Consider the following 18,372-nt stretch of genomic DNA (forward strand, 5'->3'; position numbering starts at 1 on the left):
ACTTTATTAAATGATAGCAGGTATTTAGTTATCACAATTTGTCCGAGACTTAGGCCCCCATTTCGGACAGCTGCTGCGTGGATATAACCTGTTTTTCCTAGGAAAGATTTGCTGATGTGAGCTAGGGGAAAGGAGTCTGTCCTTTACCTAAATAGCTGCAGCGGATTGAGCTGTTTTATGCAGTCACAATACAGACCTTAAATATCTTCCAACATTCAAGAATTGTGTGTGACTAGATAAAAAGTTACTCATTACAGATTAAAAAGAAGCAAAACAAAATAAACCCATGGAATATCCGGCTCTGGGAATCTGTTTCCAAAACAGAGTATAAACAATTAGTTTGTCACAAGGAGTTATTCATTCTTACCGCGCTGTGTCATATGATCCAATTAAAGGAGATGGGTTTTCCCCTCATAAAGCAGGGTATTATTTTAGACTCAGACATTTACATCAAGAACATACATTTTCCATGACTCCGCATGTCCTGGAGTAATTAATTTGTAATGTCCTCATCTTGAAATCGCCTTGCTTCAACTCCCTCAAACATGGAAAAGCCATGTATTTTTCTCGCTACGAAATGTTCCAATATGGAACTGAAGCCAGAAAAGCAGAAATGCGTCATCTCAAGCCCTGGATGGGGTGATTTAGTTGGGGATTGGTCCTGCTTTGAGCAGGGGGTTAGACTAGATGACCTCCTGAGGTCTCTTCCAACCCTAATCTTCTATGATTCTATGATTTGCCTAGTTCTATGACAACCAAACCCAGATCCCAGTGAAGTCAGAGGCAATTTTCCTTTGGCTTCTGTGAGCCTCACTGCTTGTCTTTAAAGGGGATTTTTTTAAAGTGGACATGCGCTCATTTATGATGTATAGAGAAAGCTTGAACATTCAGGAGAGAGGAGATTACCTGAGATATATCAGGAATATTGACTCTGATAACCCCTAGTTTTGCTGAAGGACTTGTTGAGGGCTCAGAGGATGTATATCATTAGTGCTCACACCGTAATCAGAGGGGTGGCATTTTCAACAAAGGTTTCCATTCTCCGAAATGTTAATTAATCATTGAAGATCAATAGGATTTAACAAAACCAAACAAAAAGGGGTTTGAATAATCTAAAAATGCTTCCCCCTTTCTATTGCTCAACTTTCATTTGCCCATTTAACTAAATCTCTTCATAAATCAAATTAGTTAAATCAGTTCATCTCCCTGGCATGGACAAGCTTAAACTGGATTAAGGATGCTTGGAATCAATTCAGCTTAATTCATAACCGGCATTTAAAAAAAATCTTAATGAACAATTCCTTATCTAATCACAAAAATATCGGAATGATGGAAAATGTTTAACGTCAAGCCAAACCTGTACAATAACTACTTAAAACAGCTCGACATGCTGCAGATGTCGCAGTTCAGGACAATTGCACCTTTATTCCCCTCTGTGGTCCAGCAAAGCTCCTGCCTCCTCAGCCATCACCTCTCTTGAGTGGAGACCTGCATCTCTCTCCCTCCTGACCAGGTTTTTCCTGGATGCCCAGTCCTCTGCCTACACTGTGATATCCCCAGCAAGGGAGACTGCTTAAACAGGCCAGCGTCTGTGCTTTGCTAGCTTTCTGAAGGCTATAAACAGCATAATTGCCCACAGTTTTGCGTTACCACACAGTTCTTTCTAAGCAAGCACATTTATTCTTAAGGTGAAAGCACTACAGAAAAACATATTAATAGCAATAAACAAACTGACATGCATGCTAATAAGCTTGTCAGAGATCACCCATCAGTTCTGTGTGGCTTCAGTAGGCCAAAGACCTTCCGACCCTTCCCAGGAAGGATTGGAGCCCCCCTCAGATGGAAGGTCTAGGCTGTTGGCTGGATCAGAAAGAGGGCCCTACGTCAGTTTAAACTCAGGCTATTTATCCAAAAATCCTTCATTTGTTCTGGAGAATCTAGTTGGAATTATTCTATGCGAGCCTTTCCAGGTGGTGGTACTTCTCTGGTGGTGTTACAACTTGAGTGAATTTGCCCAGTCACCCCCCGTTTCCCACCCCGCACCTCCTCACTCGTTCTTAGTTCCTGGAGGAGCTGCGGTCCCCCTCCCCCATGGAATTACACACAATCTCTGGCCCACAGTGCTTACTACACCTCTACCCCGCTATAACGCTGTCCTCGGGGAGCCAAAAAAATCTTACCGCGTTATAGGTGAAACCGCGTTAGATCGAACTTGCTTTGATCCACTGGAGTGCGCAGCCCCACCCCCGCAGAGCACTGCTTTACCGTGTTATATCCAAATTTGTGTTATATCGGGAGGTCGCGTTATATCGGGGTAGAGATGTACAATAAAATCTCCCAGCGATATTGCAGGAAATTGCCAGATCAGTCAGAACAGTTGTTTAGGTAATGGACAGAATCCTTTCACCAATCTCACATCAGTAATTCCTGCCTCAAGAAAGAAAGTTACAACAAACTGAATTAAGCTAAACCAATTTTAGCCACTTGGTTTGATTTAAGTGTGTCTACACAAACGAAGCAAACTGGTTTAGTTCAATTGGTACAATTTCTATGTTTCTTTTAGGTATTGGGACATTGTCATTTTCCTAGTTGTTCAGTGCCCCCAGAGTCTCACAGCCTAGATAGGACCTTTAATGCCAAAGTGACACCCAGTGAGTAATCCATGAAGTTCCCAGTATGAACTGTACCCCTTCCAGCTCATTCTCGCATCAGAGCTTTGGGTGTAACTCATACAAAGAGGGTGGACGGGTGGTTGTTTTTTTTTTTTTAGTTTGGTCACTGTTGGGCAGTGCAAGTTAAAACTGAGTAATGTTGGTTGTTTCCATGGTAACCGAGTGTGACTCACTAAGAAGGTAAGATACTAGAGGGAATAAACATAGACAAGTGTGATCGCATATCACAATCACATCATGGGAATATGTCCCAGTCTGTAATGATCTTGTTCAGCAAACTTCATATTCAATAAAAAGCAACAGAGGGTCCTGTGGCACTTTTAAGACTAAAGTCTTAAAGGTGCCACAGGACCCTCTGTTGCTTTTTACAGATTCAGACTAACACGGCTACCCCTCTGATACTTCATATTCAATGTACATGTTACCTGATCTCAACTACTTATAAAACAGGTTTAAGTCTAAGTTCTAATGGTTATTTTATTTTTAATTGTTGGCACTGTGATGTAAAAACACCTCTGTCCTGCTGTCTGGAGCGGCTCATGACCGTCAGTGCCAGCCTCAGGGCAGAGTGTCAAGAAACAGGGCAGAGACCCCAAACTGGTGTATGTTCTATAATTAGATCTCTCCAGCCCAGTAACATAAGTGTGAACTCCTAAAACATTATAACAGTCTTACCACGGAGTCACAGACAGTCCCCTTGGGCACTCCCGTCTATCTTGCCACCCCGGCACGCTGGACTTAGTGATAGTTGGTCACTTTACACCAAAAAATCACAAGAATATTCAGGCTACTCCCAATCACAAAGGACCAGTCACTTAGCCCAAGTCAGTTTGCACCTTAGATCTCACACCAAAGAGGATAATTCTATAGTAAACTATCTAAGGATTTATTAACTAAGAAAAGAAATGAGAGAGTTATTACAAGGTCAAAGCAGGCAACATATATACACAGATGAGTGACAGGTACAGGTTTCAAAGGGGACCGAGTTATAATAAGCTGTCAGCTCTGAATGTCTTTTACGGCTAACCCAGGCCTGTTTTGTAGCTCCAGCCCTGTGAGAGACCAAACAGCCAAAGAGATGACACATTTTCTTGTCGGCGATTTTTATTTCCTTCTCCCAGAATTCAAGCTGAGGGGGGGTTGCCTCTTCATGGGTGCAAGGGGGTAATTAACAAAGGGCATGGCTACTCCTGCAGATGTAGAGCGCCGGGAGTTAAACCAGCCCTCAGAGAACGCAGCAGGGAAAACGCTGCCGTGTGTTACACTGTCAGCTGCAAGCGCACTGGCGTGGCCACATTAGCAGCTCTTGCAACGCCACAGAGAGCAGTGCATTGTGGTAGCTATCCCAGCGTGCAAGTGGCTGCAGCGTGCTTTTCAAATCGGTGGGGGGGGGGGAGGAGTGTGACAGAGAGTGTGTTGTGGGTATGTGGGGGGAGACTGTGATTTGGGGGGAAGAGAGGGTGTCAGCATGCTGTCTTGTAAGTGCAGACCGCGGCAGAAGGAAGGGGGAAACCCTGCCTCTCTCTCTCTCACACACCTGCACAAACACAGCAGCATTCCACAGTAATGGCTGCTTTGTCCCGGAGCAGATAAGCAGCCGGCTGTCAGAAATGGAGCTTTGAAAGGGGATATCTGCATGCCTGCAGCCGAGTTCAAAACAACGAGAAGAGTGGCCAGTTGACTTCAAGGGATTATGGGACGTTTCTGGAGGCCAATCACAGCGCAGTACTGCAACACGTCGGCCACACTGACAGCCAGGCATTTCAGCCAGGGCGCAGCAAGCTTTATGCTTCTCGTGGAGGTGGATTACCAGGAGCGCTCCGGCTGCAGCGTCCAGGCGCTCTACGTGCCTGGCCAGTGTGGATACCTCAGGAGTTAGGGCGCCCGAGGCTGATTTAATGCGCTCCAACTTGCAAATGTAGCCAAAGCCAAAGTCTTCGTATTGTGATGTCCCACAACGGCCAATTTAATTTTGATAGATCTTCTTGATGAACAGGAGATGATCTCTTCTGACTGGGTTCACAGTTTCAGAGCAAACATTTTTGACAGTTACCGTGCAAAAACTTAAATATTACCTTACAGCAGATGATCAAGAAATCGTGAGATTAATGAATGCAGCAATTTACATGTATCTGATAAAGTCTAAAAACTAAATATGCTGTTATAAGTCCAACACCCATCTTAACCATCCTGACAGACAGGTGAAACAGACTCGTTTCCAGCAATGAATTTGTCAGTGCTTGGCTGAGCCTAAGCCTTGGTGAGAACTAGCCCCTGGTCTGCCAGCATCCCAACCTCATTCCCCCTCCCTTAGTAAATCCCTAAGGTCCTAATATAGAGCACAAATCACAGGAAGATGCTAGATCGATGCTAGATGGTTGGGCAACCTCTGTGTTGGATGATACAGCCCCAGTGCCACCCAAAAGAATCTAAAGAGGGTACATTTCAAAATGGTCTGATGCTTTAGTAATGAGAGCTGCCACTTGTGCTGTTAATGTCCAACCCCCTGCTCAAAGCAGGACCAATCCCCAGACTGATTTTTGCCCCAGATCCCTAAGTGGTCCCCTCAAGGATTGAGCTCATCAACTTGGCTTTAGCAGGCCAATGCTCAAACCACTGAGCTATCCCTCCCCCTTTCCACAACTTCTGTGTCGTTTGCATTTGGGTGGGGTTGTTCGACAGTTGTAGCAATGCCAGGATCTGGCTGTGGAGTATTCTTGTGGTTTCTGGTGCTTGGAGGTCCACAGATGCAGTGTTGTTAATCTAAAGTGCTCAAAAGTCACAAGTCAGGCCCTCAAAAAAAAAAGCGGTGGGATCAGCTGCAAAGACAGGAGAAATGTAAACACAATGACTCGGGGTCGAGTTCATTTTCAATCTATACAGGGCCTTTAGGGGTTATGTTTCCATAGCTTTCTCCCCACCCAAGAGGGCTAGAAACCAGCCTTATTCAAAGTAATAGCAGCTTAGCCTCTCACTTAAACCCTGGACTCCAGGAATTGGGGCCTGCAAATAAACACCAAACATTATGACAGGGTCCCTGGGTCTGGGGGGGGGAGTTGGTGAGGCAATTCCATGGTGGGAGGAGCCTCAGGTGGTTGGAGAGGGTCCTGAAGGTTTGTATGGAGGTGGGGGGAGCTCTAGGTGTGTGTGTGGGGAGAATCCTGTAGGGGGAGGAAAGCCCCATCTGGGGGGCCGGGGGATGTCAGTCTTTAAGTCTCTGTGGGGAGGGGGAAGCTCCAGTTTTGTGCGTGGGGAGGCCCCAGGGGAAGGGGAGCCCCATGTGGGTGGGGAGGACCCTAAGTCTCTGTAGGAAGGGGGGTGCCCACGTGGGGAGAGCCCGTAGGGAGAAGGGCCCCGAGTCTCTGTAGGGATTGGGGAGCCCCAGGTGTGTGTGGGGGGGTGGGATTTCCCTAGGGGGAGGGGAGCCCCAGCGGGGGGGCGGGCGAGTCTCTGTAGGAAGGGGGGTGCCCACGTGGGGAGAGCCCGTAGGGAGAAGGGCCCCGAGTCTCTGTAGGGATTGGGGAGCCCCAGGTGTGTGGGGGGGGCGGGATTTCCCTAGGGGGAGGGGAGCCCCAGCGGGGGGGGCGGGCGAGTCTCTGTAGGAAGGGGGGTGCCCACGTGGGGAGAGCCCGTACGGGGCGGGGCCCCGAGTCTCTGTAGGGATTGGGGAGCCCCAGGTGTGTGTGTGGGGGGGCGGTATTTCCCATGGGGGGGAGCCCCAGCCGGGGGGCGGGCGAGTCTCTGTAGGAAGGGGGGTGCCCACGTGGGGAGAGCCCGTAGGGAGAAGGGCCCCGAGTCTCTGTAGGGATTGGGGAGCCCCAGGTGTATGGGGGGGGCGGGATTTCCCTAGGGGGAGGGGAGCCCCAGCGGGGGGGCGGGCGAGTCTCTGTAGGAAGGGGGGTGCCCACGTGGGGAGAGCCCGTACGGGGCGGGGCCTGACAGACTCTGCAGGGATTGGGGAGCCCCAGCCGGGGGGCGGGCTCGCCCCGCCCACTCAGGCTCCGGGCCGCCCGGCGCTTTGCCCGGCGTTCTGGCGGGGGCGGGGCCGGGCCCCGGGGATTGGCTGTGCGTCCGCCGGCGGGTTGGCCCCGCCCCTGCCACGTCCGTGCGGAGAGCGGCGCGGAGCGGAGGCAGCCGGAGCCCGTCGCTGCGTGAGCGCCACGGGGAGCACGTTCGGTGGCGGTACGTTGGGTTGGGGGGCTGGGTTCGGGGGGGGCACGTTCTGTGGGGGGCTGGGTTTGGGGGGCACGTTCTGTGGGGAGCTGTGTTGGGGGCACGTTCTGTGGGGGGGCTGGGTTGGGGGGGTACGTTCTGGGGGGGGTTGGGTTGGGGGGGTACGTTCGGGGGGGCTGAGTTTGGGGGGCACGTTCTCTGGGGGGGCTGGGTTTGGGGGCACGTTCTGTGGGGGGGCTGGGTTTGGGGGGCACGTTCTCTGGGGGGGCTGAGTTTGGGGGGTACGTTCAGTGTGAGGTGCAGGAGGGGAGGTCTGGGGACATACAGCTAGTTTAGGGGGGGCTGGCTGGGGGACACATGGGGGGAGAAGAGGGGCTGGACTGGGGGTGCCGGGGGGGGGGGCTGGATTAGGGGATATCCAGGGGTGGGGGCTGGACTGGGGGAGCATATGGTTGGGAAGGGGGTTGGGGCTCGGGGGCTGGGGTGAGACTGTGTGTGGGGCAGGCAGATTGGGGGACACAAGTGGATGAAAGTACTGGGGAAAGAAGTCTCTTTCCTCCTAACCCAAGGCTGACCCTGGGTGTACTTCATTGTAACTTTTCCATGCAGGCTAAGCTAGCGTTCACCTGTGGCTGGGATCCCTGGACAGCTCTCCCTTAGGGGAGGTCTGCCTGGTCTCCTCTAAAGAGATGGTCACTCCCCTCCTGGCTTTGTTTAATTAACTATGGCGACTAATGGCTCTGTTTGTGAGGATACAAATTTTAAGGGCGGTAGAACCTCAGAGTATGAGCACCTCGGGAATGGAGGTTGTTCGTATCTCTGAAATGTTCATAACGCTGAACAAAATGTTCTGGTGGTTCTTTCTAAAGTAGACAACTGAACATTGACTTAATATAGCTTTGAAACTGTACTTTGCAGAAGAAAATTGCTGCTTTCCCTTCATTTTTGTAGTAGTTTGTTTAACATAGCACTGTACTATGTTACTTTTTTTTTCCGTCTCTGCTGTTGCCTGATTGTGTACTTCCGGTTCCAAATGAAGTGTGTGGTTAATAGGTCAGTTTGTAACCCTGGTGTTCATAACTCTGAGATTCTACTGTAGTTCTATTGCCATCTCCCTGGAGACCAGCACAGCAGGATGACGTCAGAAGGGAGTGGAAGGAGGCAGGTGTCTGTGGTTCAAACTCTTCCGGATGGTGGAGGCTCCCAGCTCCCTTGACTTCCTTGGAGGTTGCTCACATGTACCCAAGTGCAGAACATGGTCTTAGAAGAGGAAGTTCCCAATAATTAGTTGGCAGTACACTGAAATAGTTTTTGACTGCCCCTTTCCTGCCAGGCCCCCTTACCTCTGGCAAAGGAGGACAGGACTTTTTCAAAGCATATTCATGTCTGTTTAAACTGCTATGTGTGCTGATATTGAACAGGTCTTCTGCATTCCTTCCCAGTCTGAGCTGGGATTGGTCCAAGTTCCTACTGGTTTCTAGAGGAAACCCAGGGACCAGCCAGACTTGGGTAGTGTAGCTGTGAATTATATAAGTCGATTACTTTATCAAACTAATACTAAATGAAAAGATGTTAATTTTCCTGGTGTTCTCTTCTCGAATATTTCTTTTCAGTGTGTCTTCTGAGCATTCTCTAACACAATACTGAAATGACTTCCAATTTTGTTCTGCATAGAATATTGTTCGAGTAGAGCTCTATTATTGTATGATCAGCCATGAGTTCTGGGTAAGCACAGGATGATCCCGCAACTAAGACTAGGCATGCTCAGGTTTATTTAGTTCAGCATAACATTAGCTATCATGTGAGGTACCAGAGCTACAGTGGCTTAGTTCTTGTCAGCCTTAGAGTAATTCAAACACTTGTTATAGCTTGAAAGTCCTCTGCATACGTTGGCATGGTCTAGTCACTAAAGCCCAGGACTGGGCATCAAAAGACCTGCCTTCCCATTCCTGGCTTTCCTGAGCCCCTGGGAATGTCACTTAAACTCTTGGTGCCTCAGTTTCACCACCTTTAAAATTAAGATAATACTTAGCTACCTCATAAAAGTAGTAGGCTTGATTGTATAGCACAGTGAGATCCTTCGGTAGAAGTCAAGTTGTTGTATGGTGGTACTTATTTTTTTAAAGGTAGGTGGGGAGTTTCTATTAGCATTTACCCAGAAGAGATATACACTGCAGATGTTTACATTTAAGTATATCATTGTTTGTGAAAAGGGCGTATATGTAAAGGTCATCATATACCAGCAGGTGAAGGGAAAATATTTAGTGCTTCCTGTTGTACTTACAGTGCTGCCTTCTGATCTGAAACTTCTGTGCTCTGGGTTCCATTAAAATGCCTCATACGTAACACATTCTGCATTTTTCCCTAGACAGTATTACAGAGATGTTGCACTGTCTTATAATTCATGTAAAGGGCATTTTTTGAAATATAAGGATCCTAATAAAATAGGTTTTAGAACTTAGTTTCCTTTGGCATGTCCAGTGATATATATGAACACTGTACCTTGCATTGAAGAATGGTGGCTTTTTGGTTCAACTGAAGATATATAAAGAAGACTCTATTTAAAAAAGAGAAAATCTAGCCTCAGAAGTAGTCTTTTGAGTTCTAATTCATTTTATATACACCATCAGATAGTCTAGTTACAGAAGCAACACACACACACACACAAAAATAATAATTTACCTCTAAATTAGAGAAATCAGCAAAATGTCCCTTGTTTCCCATTTTCTATTCTCCTCCCCTCACCCACCGAATTACAAACATTTCCCTCATATTCTCTTTTAATCATTTACCGTTGTTACACTGTAACCATGGCAGTATTAGCCAAGTGGTAAAACAGTCAGTGAAAACTTACACCTGGCAGTAAAAACTGCATTTGATTTTGTAAATTCACAAGGTAGATTGTAAAAGCAAGCAAACATTATCATGTGAGAAGTGTTAGGTTTAAAAAAGAATGGCATGATATTTAACGAGGGGGGAAGTATGCAAATTGTTGTAGAGAGAGAATGTGTGTGTATGTTCATGTGAAGTGATTCTAACTGAATTGCTAAATATTTATGTGATGGGACTTGGATTAGTGTGTGGCCATTAATGGATAGCTTGAAAAAAAAAATTCTATGAGTAAAAAGTGTGTAATTTTGCTTATCCAAATGGTGGTCTCTCTAGCTCTGAGATACAGTAGCGACGTTTGCATTTCTTCTTTATTAGGAGTGCTAGATTTTTTTTGAACTGGATGTAAATGCTAAGCATACTGTACAAAATCTGCTATAGTTACCTTAATTCCATAAGAAGTTTGATTCATTAGCACAAAAATAAAGTTGCTATTCAAATAGGCTTTACTTAATATGCATTAAGGAACTTCAAAGTATGTACTTTTGTTTGTTTTAAACCCAAATCCTGCTAGGTTCTAGTTCAAACAGTACAACTGCTGATAAAGTAAATAGGAGATTAAATTTCATTAACCTTTCATTGCGTCATAGAGCAAACATATGTTACTGTGTAAATAGCTGGAATAAGGGTATAAACACAAAATCATGTTACTATGTAGCTACCAGGATTACAAGGTATAAATATTAACTCAATCGCAAATGTTTTTTATAGAATGCATCTATGTTTTGCTTTCAGTACACCTGCTGCAACCATTGCTGCCATGATGCCTGTTGCAACAGTGATGCCTGATGACACACCAATGTTTGACCCAAATCTCCTTCAGGAACTCGACTGGAGCCAGAACACAGCAACATTTTCTCCTGCCATTTCACCTTTAGATCCAGGGGATGGGTTAGTTATGAGACCCCTTTGCACTGCTGATTTAAATAGAGGTGAAGTCCAGTTCTATTTCCTATTGTGTAATGAATATTGAGGATCAGAATTGTACACCGTACAGTGCACCCTGCACTAACAACTATTTCCAGTAGGTTGCCCTCACTTCATTATTAATCACTTTGAAATCTCTCTGAGATTTACAATACAATCTAATCTGTCCTAGAGCTGAGAACCACCTCTTCTATCTGGTCTAGGTTAGTGTATGGCCCCATTGTGGTAGCTGAGTGCTTAGGCATTTGATACTTGCTGGTTGCTTGGGTGGTCACTTAAAACCGGTTTCCTCATATTTAGAATGCACTTAAAACAAATCTTAAAGCTCAAATCTTTCAAGTAATCCACACGTTCCTGTTCATCACAATCTCTTGTAGAAGTAACATACATTTCTTTTTAAAAACAATACACTACATTCATTTGAATGTTAGAAAATACAACTAATTCGTTAGCTGTGGAACTTGGGAAAACTTGTTTTGAAAATACAGCTCAACATTCAGATTATTTCTCTGAGGCTCCATGAAAATGTAAACCTGATAGGGTATGTCTACACTACAATTAAACACCTGTGAGTGGCCTTCATCAGCTGACTGTGTTGTCATGGGGCTCAGGCTATGGGGCTGTTTAATTGCAGGGTAGAGGTTCAGGGTTGGGCTGGACTCCAGGCTCTGAGAACGTGCAAGACTGTAGGGTCGTACCCATAGTTTCTTAGCATTCTGTCTTTGCTTTGATTCACATGTCTCTTGTCTGCTTTCAAAACAGTTCACTGTTACAGCATTAGACAATCATTTAACATTGCTTATGGCATGAGTTCCAAATTAATGTTGCATTCACTTTCAAGATGTAGAATTCTGTCAGTATACATATGGAGTATGTGGAGTTCTTTACATCTAACTAAACTAGAAGGCATGCATTCGACAAAGTGGATATTCACCCACGAAAGCTCATGCTCCAATACGTCTGTTAATCTATAAGGTGCCACAGGACTCTTTGCTGCTTAAACTAGATGGTAGGTGGCATATAGAGAAGTCTAGTCCCTTCACATCATGAATCTCAACGCTGTATTTAAAAACTTCACTTTACTTGGAACACATCAATGTTGCTTTTGTGTGGTATTGTTACATATCTTGAAGGGATACAGGGGGGCGTTTTAGGAGCAGTTTCAGTAATCGTTCAGGGGTCACGTTGTCTCCTTTGCCTGGGTACAACATATGGCATAACGTGCTATTTTTGCTTGCATGATTGTGTGCACAGACTTACAGATTTGAATTTGTACCTGAAATGCTGAAGCCATATTCTTTGGGCTTCTACTTAATTGCTTATCTTTATCTGGCATTAACCCTTTTATTTTTATTTTTTGGTTATGCTTTTCTGCACCAGGCTTTTTTAAGGTTCTGGGTCAGCTGACAGCAGCTGGAGTTGTCAACCCTGAGCAGTTTATCAGTGAGTACATTATTCATTATTTTGGCATTTGAAAAGGGGAAGGGTGGGAACAGGAAGTTATTGATGTTGACAGCAAATCTGATCATGAATGAACCTCTTGACGTCTGTAGCTGGATGATGCCACAGGAGAATTTGCTAGCCCAGGCCTCTCCAGGCAGATTTCAGCGTTTTGAGATGGTTTAGGATCTCATGGTCATTGTGACATTCATTCGCCTGGCCCAGGTGACTTCAGCGTTCATGCGCATAAATGGGACAAACTGTAGTTCTTTGTATTCAGATTGAGTTTTAGAGATGTGAGCACTGAAGGTGAATGGGTGAAGGTAACGTGTCTTGGCATGGTCTGTCCATCACCACTTGCAGTTTGAAGTTGGGGTTTCTCTTTATTCCTGTTGAGGCAGTGAGCTTGTTTCACAGATTCCAGGGCCAGAAGGGACCATTGTGATAACCTTGTCTGACCTCCTGTATAACTAGGGTCCTACCAAATTCACGGTCCATTTTGGTCAATTTTATGGTCATAGGAGTTTAAAAATCGTCAATTTCATGGTTTCAGATATTTACATCTGAAATTTCACAGTGTTCTCACCATTAGGGTCCCAACCCAAAAGAGGGTTGTAAGGGGGTCGGTCGCAGTATTGCCACCCTTACTCCTGCGCTGCTGCTGATGGAGGAGCTGCTGTCAGAGCTGGGCAGCCGGAAGTGCAAACATGAGGGTCTCATGGTGTGTGGGGGGGTGTCATCGCTTTTTTGGGAGGGGCAGGGCCGGCCTTACAGTGAGTGACCACCCAGGACCCCATGGTCAGGGGGGCACTGTGGTTTTTTCCCCACACAAACACAGCCAGTCCAAGGCCCCTTTGACCTCCAAACGCTGGGCCTGGAGCTGGGGAGGGGCAGGGATGAGGGCAAGGGTGCCAGAAACTTTGTAGAATTGGGGGGGGCGGCACTGGATCCGGGGGGTGGGGCCACACACACCCCACTTTTCAACATGGGCATAGTGTGAGGGGCTAGGAGGCGGTGTTCCTCTGGGAACCTCTCCCCCGGGCTGCAAGGAGCTCTGCAGCTGCTCCCTGTGCAATGAACCAGCCATTGGATCGTGTTCTACTTTTCTCTGCTAGACTGATGGGTCCATTAGTAAATATTTATTTCCCACATACTGTATATACGTCTAGACTAATCATGTCGCCTCTTAACCGTCTCGTTGTTAAGCTAATTAGGTTGAGCTCTTTGAGTCTGTCACCATACGGCAGGTTTTCTCATCCATTAATTATTCTCGTGGCTCTTCTCTGAACCCTCTCCAATTTATCAACATCGTGTGTGTGTCTGTCCGTCCGTCCGTCCCCTCCGCGCTGTAAGGCTTACCATTCTCGTTGAGGTGGGGTTTTCTTTTTTTTGCAATGCTGCAACTGAGGAGTTTCTGCGCACAAAGTGGCTTGCCAGTGTGTACACCACGGCCATTACACCGGAGAAAGCGGCTTTACTGCGCAGAAACTTGCCAGTGTAGACAAGACCTGAGTTAGGATCCGTTTTCCATAAACCTATGTTGATTTGCATTAATTACGTTACCCTCCTTTAATTCTTCATTGAGTCCATACGAGCTGTTCCATTATCTTGCCTGGGATCAATGTCAGGCTAATAGCCCTATAATTACCCAGGTCATCCCATTACTCTTTTTTCATTGGTCTGCCTACAGAAACTAATAGGGCTTCGAGCTAGAGTCTGTCACTGTAAGGAAGAGTGAGCTACTTTGATCTTCGTGGGTCTGTGATGCTAGCAGCCAGTCTTCTCCCTGCATCTCAGAACACAGGAATTTGTTTTGTCTACTCTTTTTTGGCCATTTCCATCCTGATTTGAAACAGATCCTATTTGACCCTGGGGTTTTGTCCATTTCTAATTTCTCAATCGCCTCTTGGGTTGTGGAGTTGAATTCTTCAGTGCTATGAATTAGAATTTATCCTTCAGAATCAGTTTATGTGGCTGTTAGGCACATATTTTATTAATAGATTAGAACTGTCTTACTATTCTCCTGTTCCCACAGAAACCTTTGAACACATGAAGAGATCCGGTGATTACTATGTGACTGTTGTGGAAGATACAAATCTGGGACAGATTGTTGCTACAGCAACGCTAGTTATAGAACATAAATTTACTCATTCATGTGCAAAGGTATGTTTGTGCGTTCCAGTCTGTAATTATAAAGAAAAAAATTACATTACACTAATAGTTTTTCAAAAATAGTTAATACAGTTTACTGTCAAACTGAGTAAGATGAGTGTACTCTGCTCATGTCAATTCCAAAGACATTTTAAGATCTGTTTTCCTTGCTTACTTGATCAAAACATGATGCAATGGTAGAGATTCACTTGTTAATTTAACTGAAAAATGACGTCAAGGTGCTATAGTAAACTGAACACAGACGCCTCTGTTTCCTCAGCGAGGAAGGGTAGAAGACGTTGTAGTAAGTGACGAATGCAGAGGAAAGCAGCTTGGCAAACTGTAAGTATTTCTTCACAGTCTTTACCTTGTAACACCGTACAGGTCAGGAGCCCCGGAAACCACATCCAGTTTCTAGCATCTGTTAACACACACGCTGTAGTTGCTCAGATGAACACTTACTGATCAATAACTAGACTCAAGCGGTAACAAATCACTCCCCTGCATGTGCGTGCGGACATGGGCACACCCCTCACGTCACATTGTGCTCGGGGGGCATGTTTAACAAATTCTCACTAACTAACGAATTGCAAATACCCACCTAACAGCTATCAAATGAACACCCTTTAATAGATGCCTCTACATTTTTTTCCCCAAGTGAAAGCTGAAGTAATATTTCATGTAGAAAACTGAACTGCCTCTATCATTGCACTTTAAGCTTCTACTGCAGAGAGGTCTCATCAAATAGTAATAATGAAATGTTTGCATTCACGCTGAAGAACTGAACTTTAATTGATCCAATGTTCAAATGCTATTTTATATAACCACTGGTGTTCTCTGTCTCTTTCAGATTAATGTCTACGCTTACGTTACTAAGTAAGAGACTGAACTGTTATAAAATTACTCTCGAGTGTCTGCCCAAAAATGTGGCTTTCTATAAAAAGTTTGGATATTCAGTATCTGAAGAAAACTACATGTGTCAAAAGTTCTTTAATTAAGAACTTCCAGCTTATCTTTTGTAAAGACTATTAGTGGAGGACCTTGTGGAGAAACTCATTCTCTTCATGGAAAATGTAAATAGTTTGTCACTGCAAATGTAATGAGCCCTGTAGATCCCAGACAACAGATTTGTAAAAATTGCAATTTGAATGACATTTTCAAAGGTCTCTGGGGGTGATGAGCTGTTGGTACTAATTTTACTACTGTTCAGCCTAAGTGAAGCTTTTTTTTGTTCTTAGCTGGGTTATAAAGGGGATGGTTTTTAACCAAAGGTATATATTTTTAATCTCAAAATTTTTCTTGCCTTGTATTTTTCTAAAGTTTTGTGCTTCTTGGTAGCCAAAGTGCAGGTAGTGTGGGGGTTGAGCTTCTCTCTGTACTTCATTGAAGGCAAATGTAAACTGGGTGGGGAACGCACCCTATTACATAGCAACAGTAAGGCAGAAAAGGAACTTGTTTTATTTCTAACCTTAAAACGTAGACTTCAATGCTACTGCAAGTACCCACCTAACAGCTATCGAATGAACACCCTTTAATAGATGCCTCTACATTCTCCATGGGAAATTAGCTAATGTGAATAATTTTACACGGCGGCATTTCTTTCATGCTTCCTTCATGCTGCTGCAACAAACTCAAAATGAAAGTTTCATAGGCATTAGCTTCCAAAAATTAGATTGAACAGATTATGCTGGAAGATATAATGTGGCTATAGTAGACATTTATTGGCCATACTTCAGTTGACATTTTAAAATATACCTGAATACTGACTACATATTCTGGTCCTGCACTTTAGTTGCTATATTGGAAAGATTCAAAGCAGTCACTTATAAACTTGTGGGCTTGTGCACAGAGCAAGGAAATTGTAAAGTTGTCTAAAGTGCAAAATATTTATCTCATCTTGAGTAAGCCTTTCCGTATTTCTGTTCTATTTAGATTAATGTCATTTGAGAACAGGAGTTAACCCCTCCTGTATCAGTGATGTGCTCAAAGTCAGTGAACACATTTGACTTATTACTGGCCATACTTGATTCCGCTGGGCCAGATAGACGTTCTTCTCTGATGGTAACTGCTTACACAACATTGAATCGCTGATTAGCAAAGAAATCCCAAATCCTGGTACCAAAGGCTTGATGCTGCTTTGGATTGTCTCGTCTGCTCTTAACATTGGGTAAATGATTTTAGCACTTCTTGCCATTGATGGCAATCAAACCCTTGTTTCAATGGTAACATATGGTAGGAGAGTGACAAAAACTAGAGTTATGAATAGGGTATTGTGAGTAATGAAGGTTACTACAGAACAATCTCTTCTTGTTTTTGAACAATTAGGCCTTAGAAACTGTTCTCTTTTCAGCTGAGGACTACTTTAAGTTGTGGTGAGGGCTCTGTTTGATGTAATTGATAGTACTCTAATATATTGTTTTCTTGGTGATGTCTAGGTTTTATTTATTTTTTTAAAAAGCGTTGTTTAATCTAAAATAAACAGAGACTGCCATATTTTCCTTGTCCTTAATGGGTTTCGCATTGAGGTTTATATCAGCTGTGTGTGTACTTCCTTATAATCGTCTAGATACAACCTGATTGCTTTTGCCTTCCCTAGTCCGGAGATCACCTTTTTAAAAATATCTGTTAAAGATCATCGTTTCTTTTCTCCCCATGATTTAAATAAGGATATTGGATGCAGAGTAAACTTTCTTCAGAACTACCGTTCCTGAGCTCTGTAAGGAGAGACGACAAAATAAATAAGCCCGGTAACACTACTAGTAGCTAATTGGAGACTATCCATCACTTGAACTTCTCCAGCTCCAGGACTGGTGAACTCCTGTTTGTTCCCCCTAGGGGTCCTAAACCTGAGCTCAACAGTCCAACCCTTTGCCAAGTGAGACAGAAGCACACCTAACTGTTGGGATACTGTACAGTATGTAAATGTATTTTAGCTACCAGCCAAGTTTAAAATGAACACGTTATTGCTGAGAAAGCTAGCAGTAGTGCAAAAACACACTCCCCCCCACCCCCCTCCAGCCTCTCTTCCTTGCTTTAACCTTATGAAGTTTGGAAAGTGCTAGAGGACATTTAAATAAGGAAGTGAGATTATAACTAGCCGCATCTGTCACAGATTGAAGTGTCACTAGAGGAGGTTTTGGAATTAATTGATAAACTTAACAGTAACAAGTCACCGGGACCAGATGGCATTCGCCCAAGAGTTCTGAAAGAACTCATATGTGAAGTTGCGGAACTATTAACTAAGGTTTGTAACCTGTCCTTTAAATCGGCTTCTGTACCCAATGACTGGAAGTTAGCTAATGTAACGCCAATATTTAAAAAGGGCTCTAGAGGTGATCCCGGCAATTACAGACCGGTAAGTCTAACGTCGGTACTGGGCAAATTAGTCGAAACAATAGTTAAGAAGAAAATTGTCAAGCACATAGGAAAACATAAACTGGTGAGCAATAGTCAACATGGTTTCTATAAAGGGAAATCGTGTCTTACTAATCTATTAGAGTTCTCTGAAGGGGTCAACAAACATGTGGACCAGGGGGATCCAGTGGACATAGTGTACTTAGATTTCCAGAAAGCCTTTGACAAGGTCCCTCACCAAAGGCTCTTACGTAAATTAAGCTGTCATGGGATAAAAGGGAAGGTCCTTTCATGGATTGAGAACTGGTTAAAAGACAGGGAACAAAGGGTAGGAATTAATGGTAAATTCTCAGAATGGAGAGGGGTAACTAGTGGTGTTCCCCAAGGGTCAGTCCTCGGACCAATCCTATTCAACTTATTCATAAATGATTTGGAGAAAGGAGTAAACAGTGAGGTGGCAAAGTTTGCAGATGATACTAAACTGCTCAAGATAGTTAAGACCAAAGCAGACTGTGACGAACTTCAAAAAGATCTCACAAAACTAAGTGATTGGGCAACAAAATGGCAAATGAAATTTAATGTGGATAAATGTAAAGTAATGCACATTGGAAAAAATAACCCCAACTATACATACAATATGATGGGGGCTAATTTAGCTACAACAAGTCAGGAAAAAGATCTTGGAGTCATCGTGGATAGTTCTCTGAAGATGTCCGTGCAGAGGCGGTCAAAAAAGCAAACAGGATGTTAGGAATCATTAAAAAGG

At 44.5% G+C, this 18,372-nt stretch overlaps 1 protein-coding gene across 4 annotated transcripts; it reads left to right on the plus strand.

Moving 5' to 3' along the window:
• The first annotated feature begins 6,705 nt into the window (after positions 1-6,705).
• On the plus strand, positions 6,706-16,745 carry GNPNAT1 (glucosamine-phosphate N-acetyltransferase 1). Of its 4 annotated transcripts, none has more exons than XM_005290228.5 (6): positions 6,706-6,854; positions 10,470-10,666; positions 12,042-12,104; positions 14,137-14,264; positions 14,533-14,594; positions 15,103-16,745. In XM_005290228.5, the coding sequence occupies exons 2-6, from the start codon at positions 10,495-10,497 to the stop codon at positions 15,248-15,250; spliced, it is 573 nt and encodes a 190-aa protein (XP_005290285.2). In that variant the 5' UTR covers positions 6,706-6,854; positions 10,470-10,494; the 3' UTR covers positions 15,251-16,745. The 4 variants fall into 4 exon arrangements, with proteins under 4 accessions (XP_005290285.2, XP_023961253.2, XP_065449999.1 ...); XM_024105485.3 differs by having other exon boundaries at positions 6,781-6,854; positions 10,446-10,666; XM_065593927.1 differs by lacking the exon at positions 6,706-6,854 and adding an exon at positions 7,351-7,898 and having other exon boundaries at positions 10,446-10,666.
• Positions 16,746-18,372: the final 1,627 nt, after the last annotated feature.

Source organism: Chrysemys picta, chromosome 4 (assembly GCF_011386835.1).
Source record: "Chrysemys picta bellii isolate R12L10 chromosome 4, ASM1138683v2, whole genome shotgun sequence".
Classification (NCBI taxonomy): domain Eukaryota; kingdom Metazoa; phylum Chordata; order Testudines; family Emydidae; genus Chrysemys; species Chrysemys picta.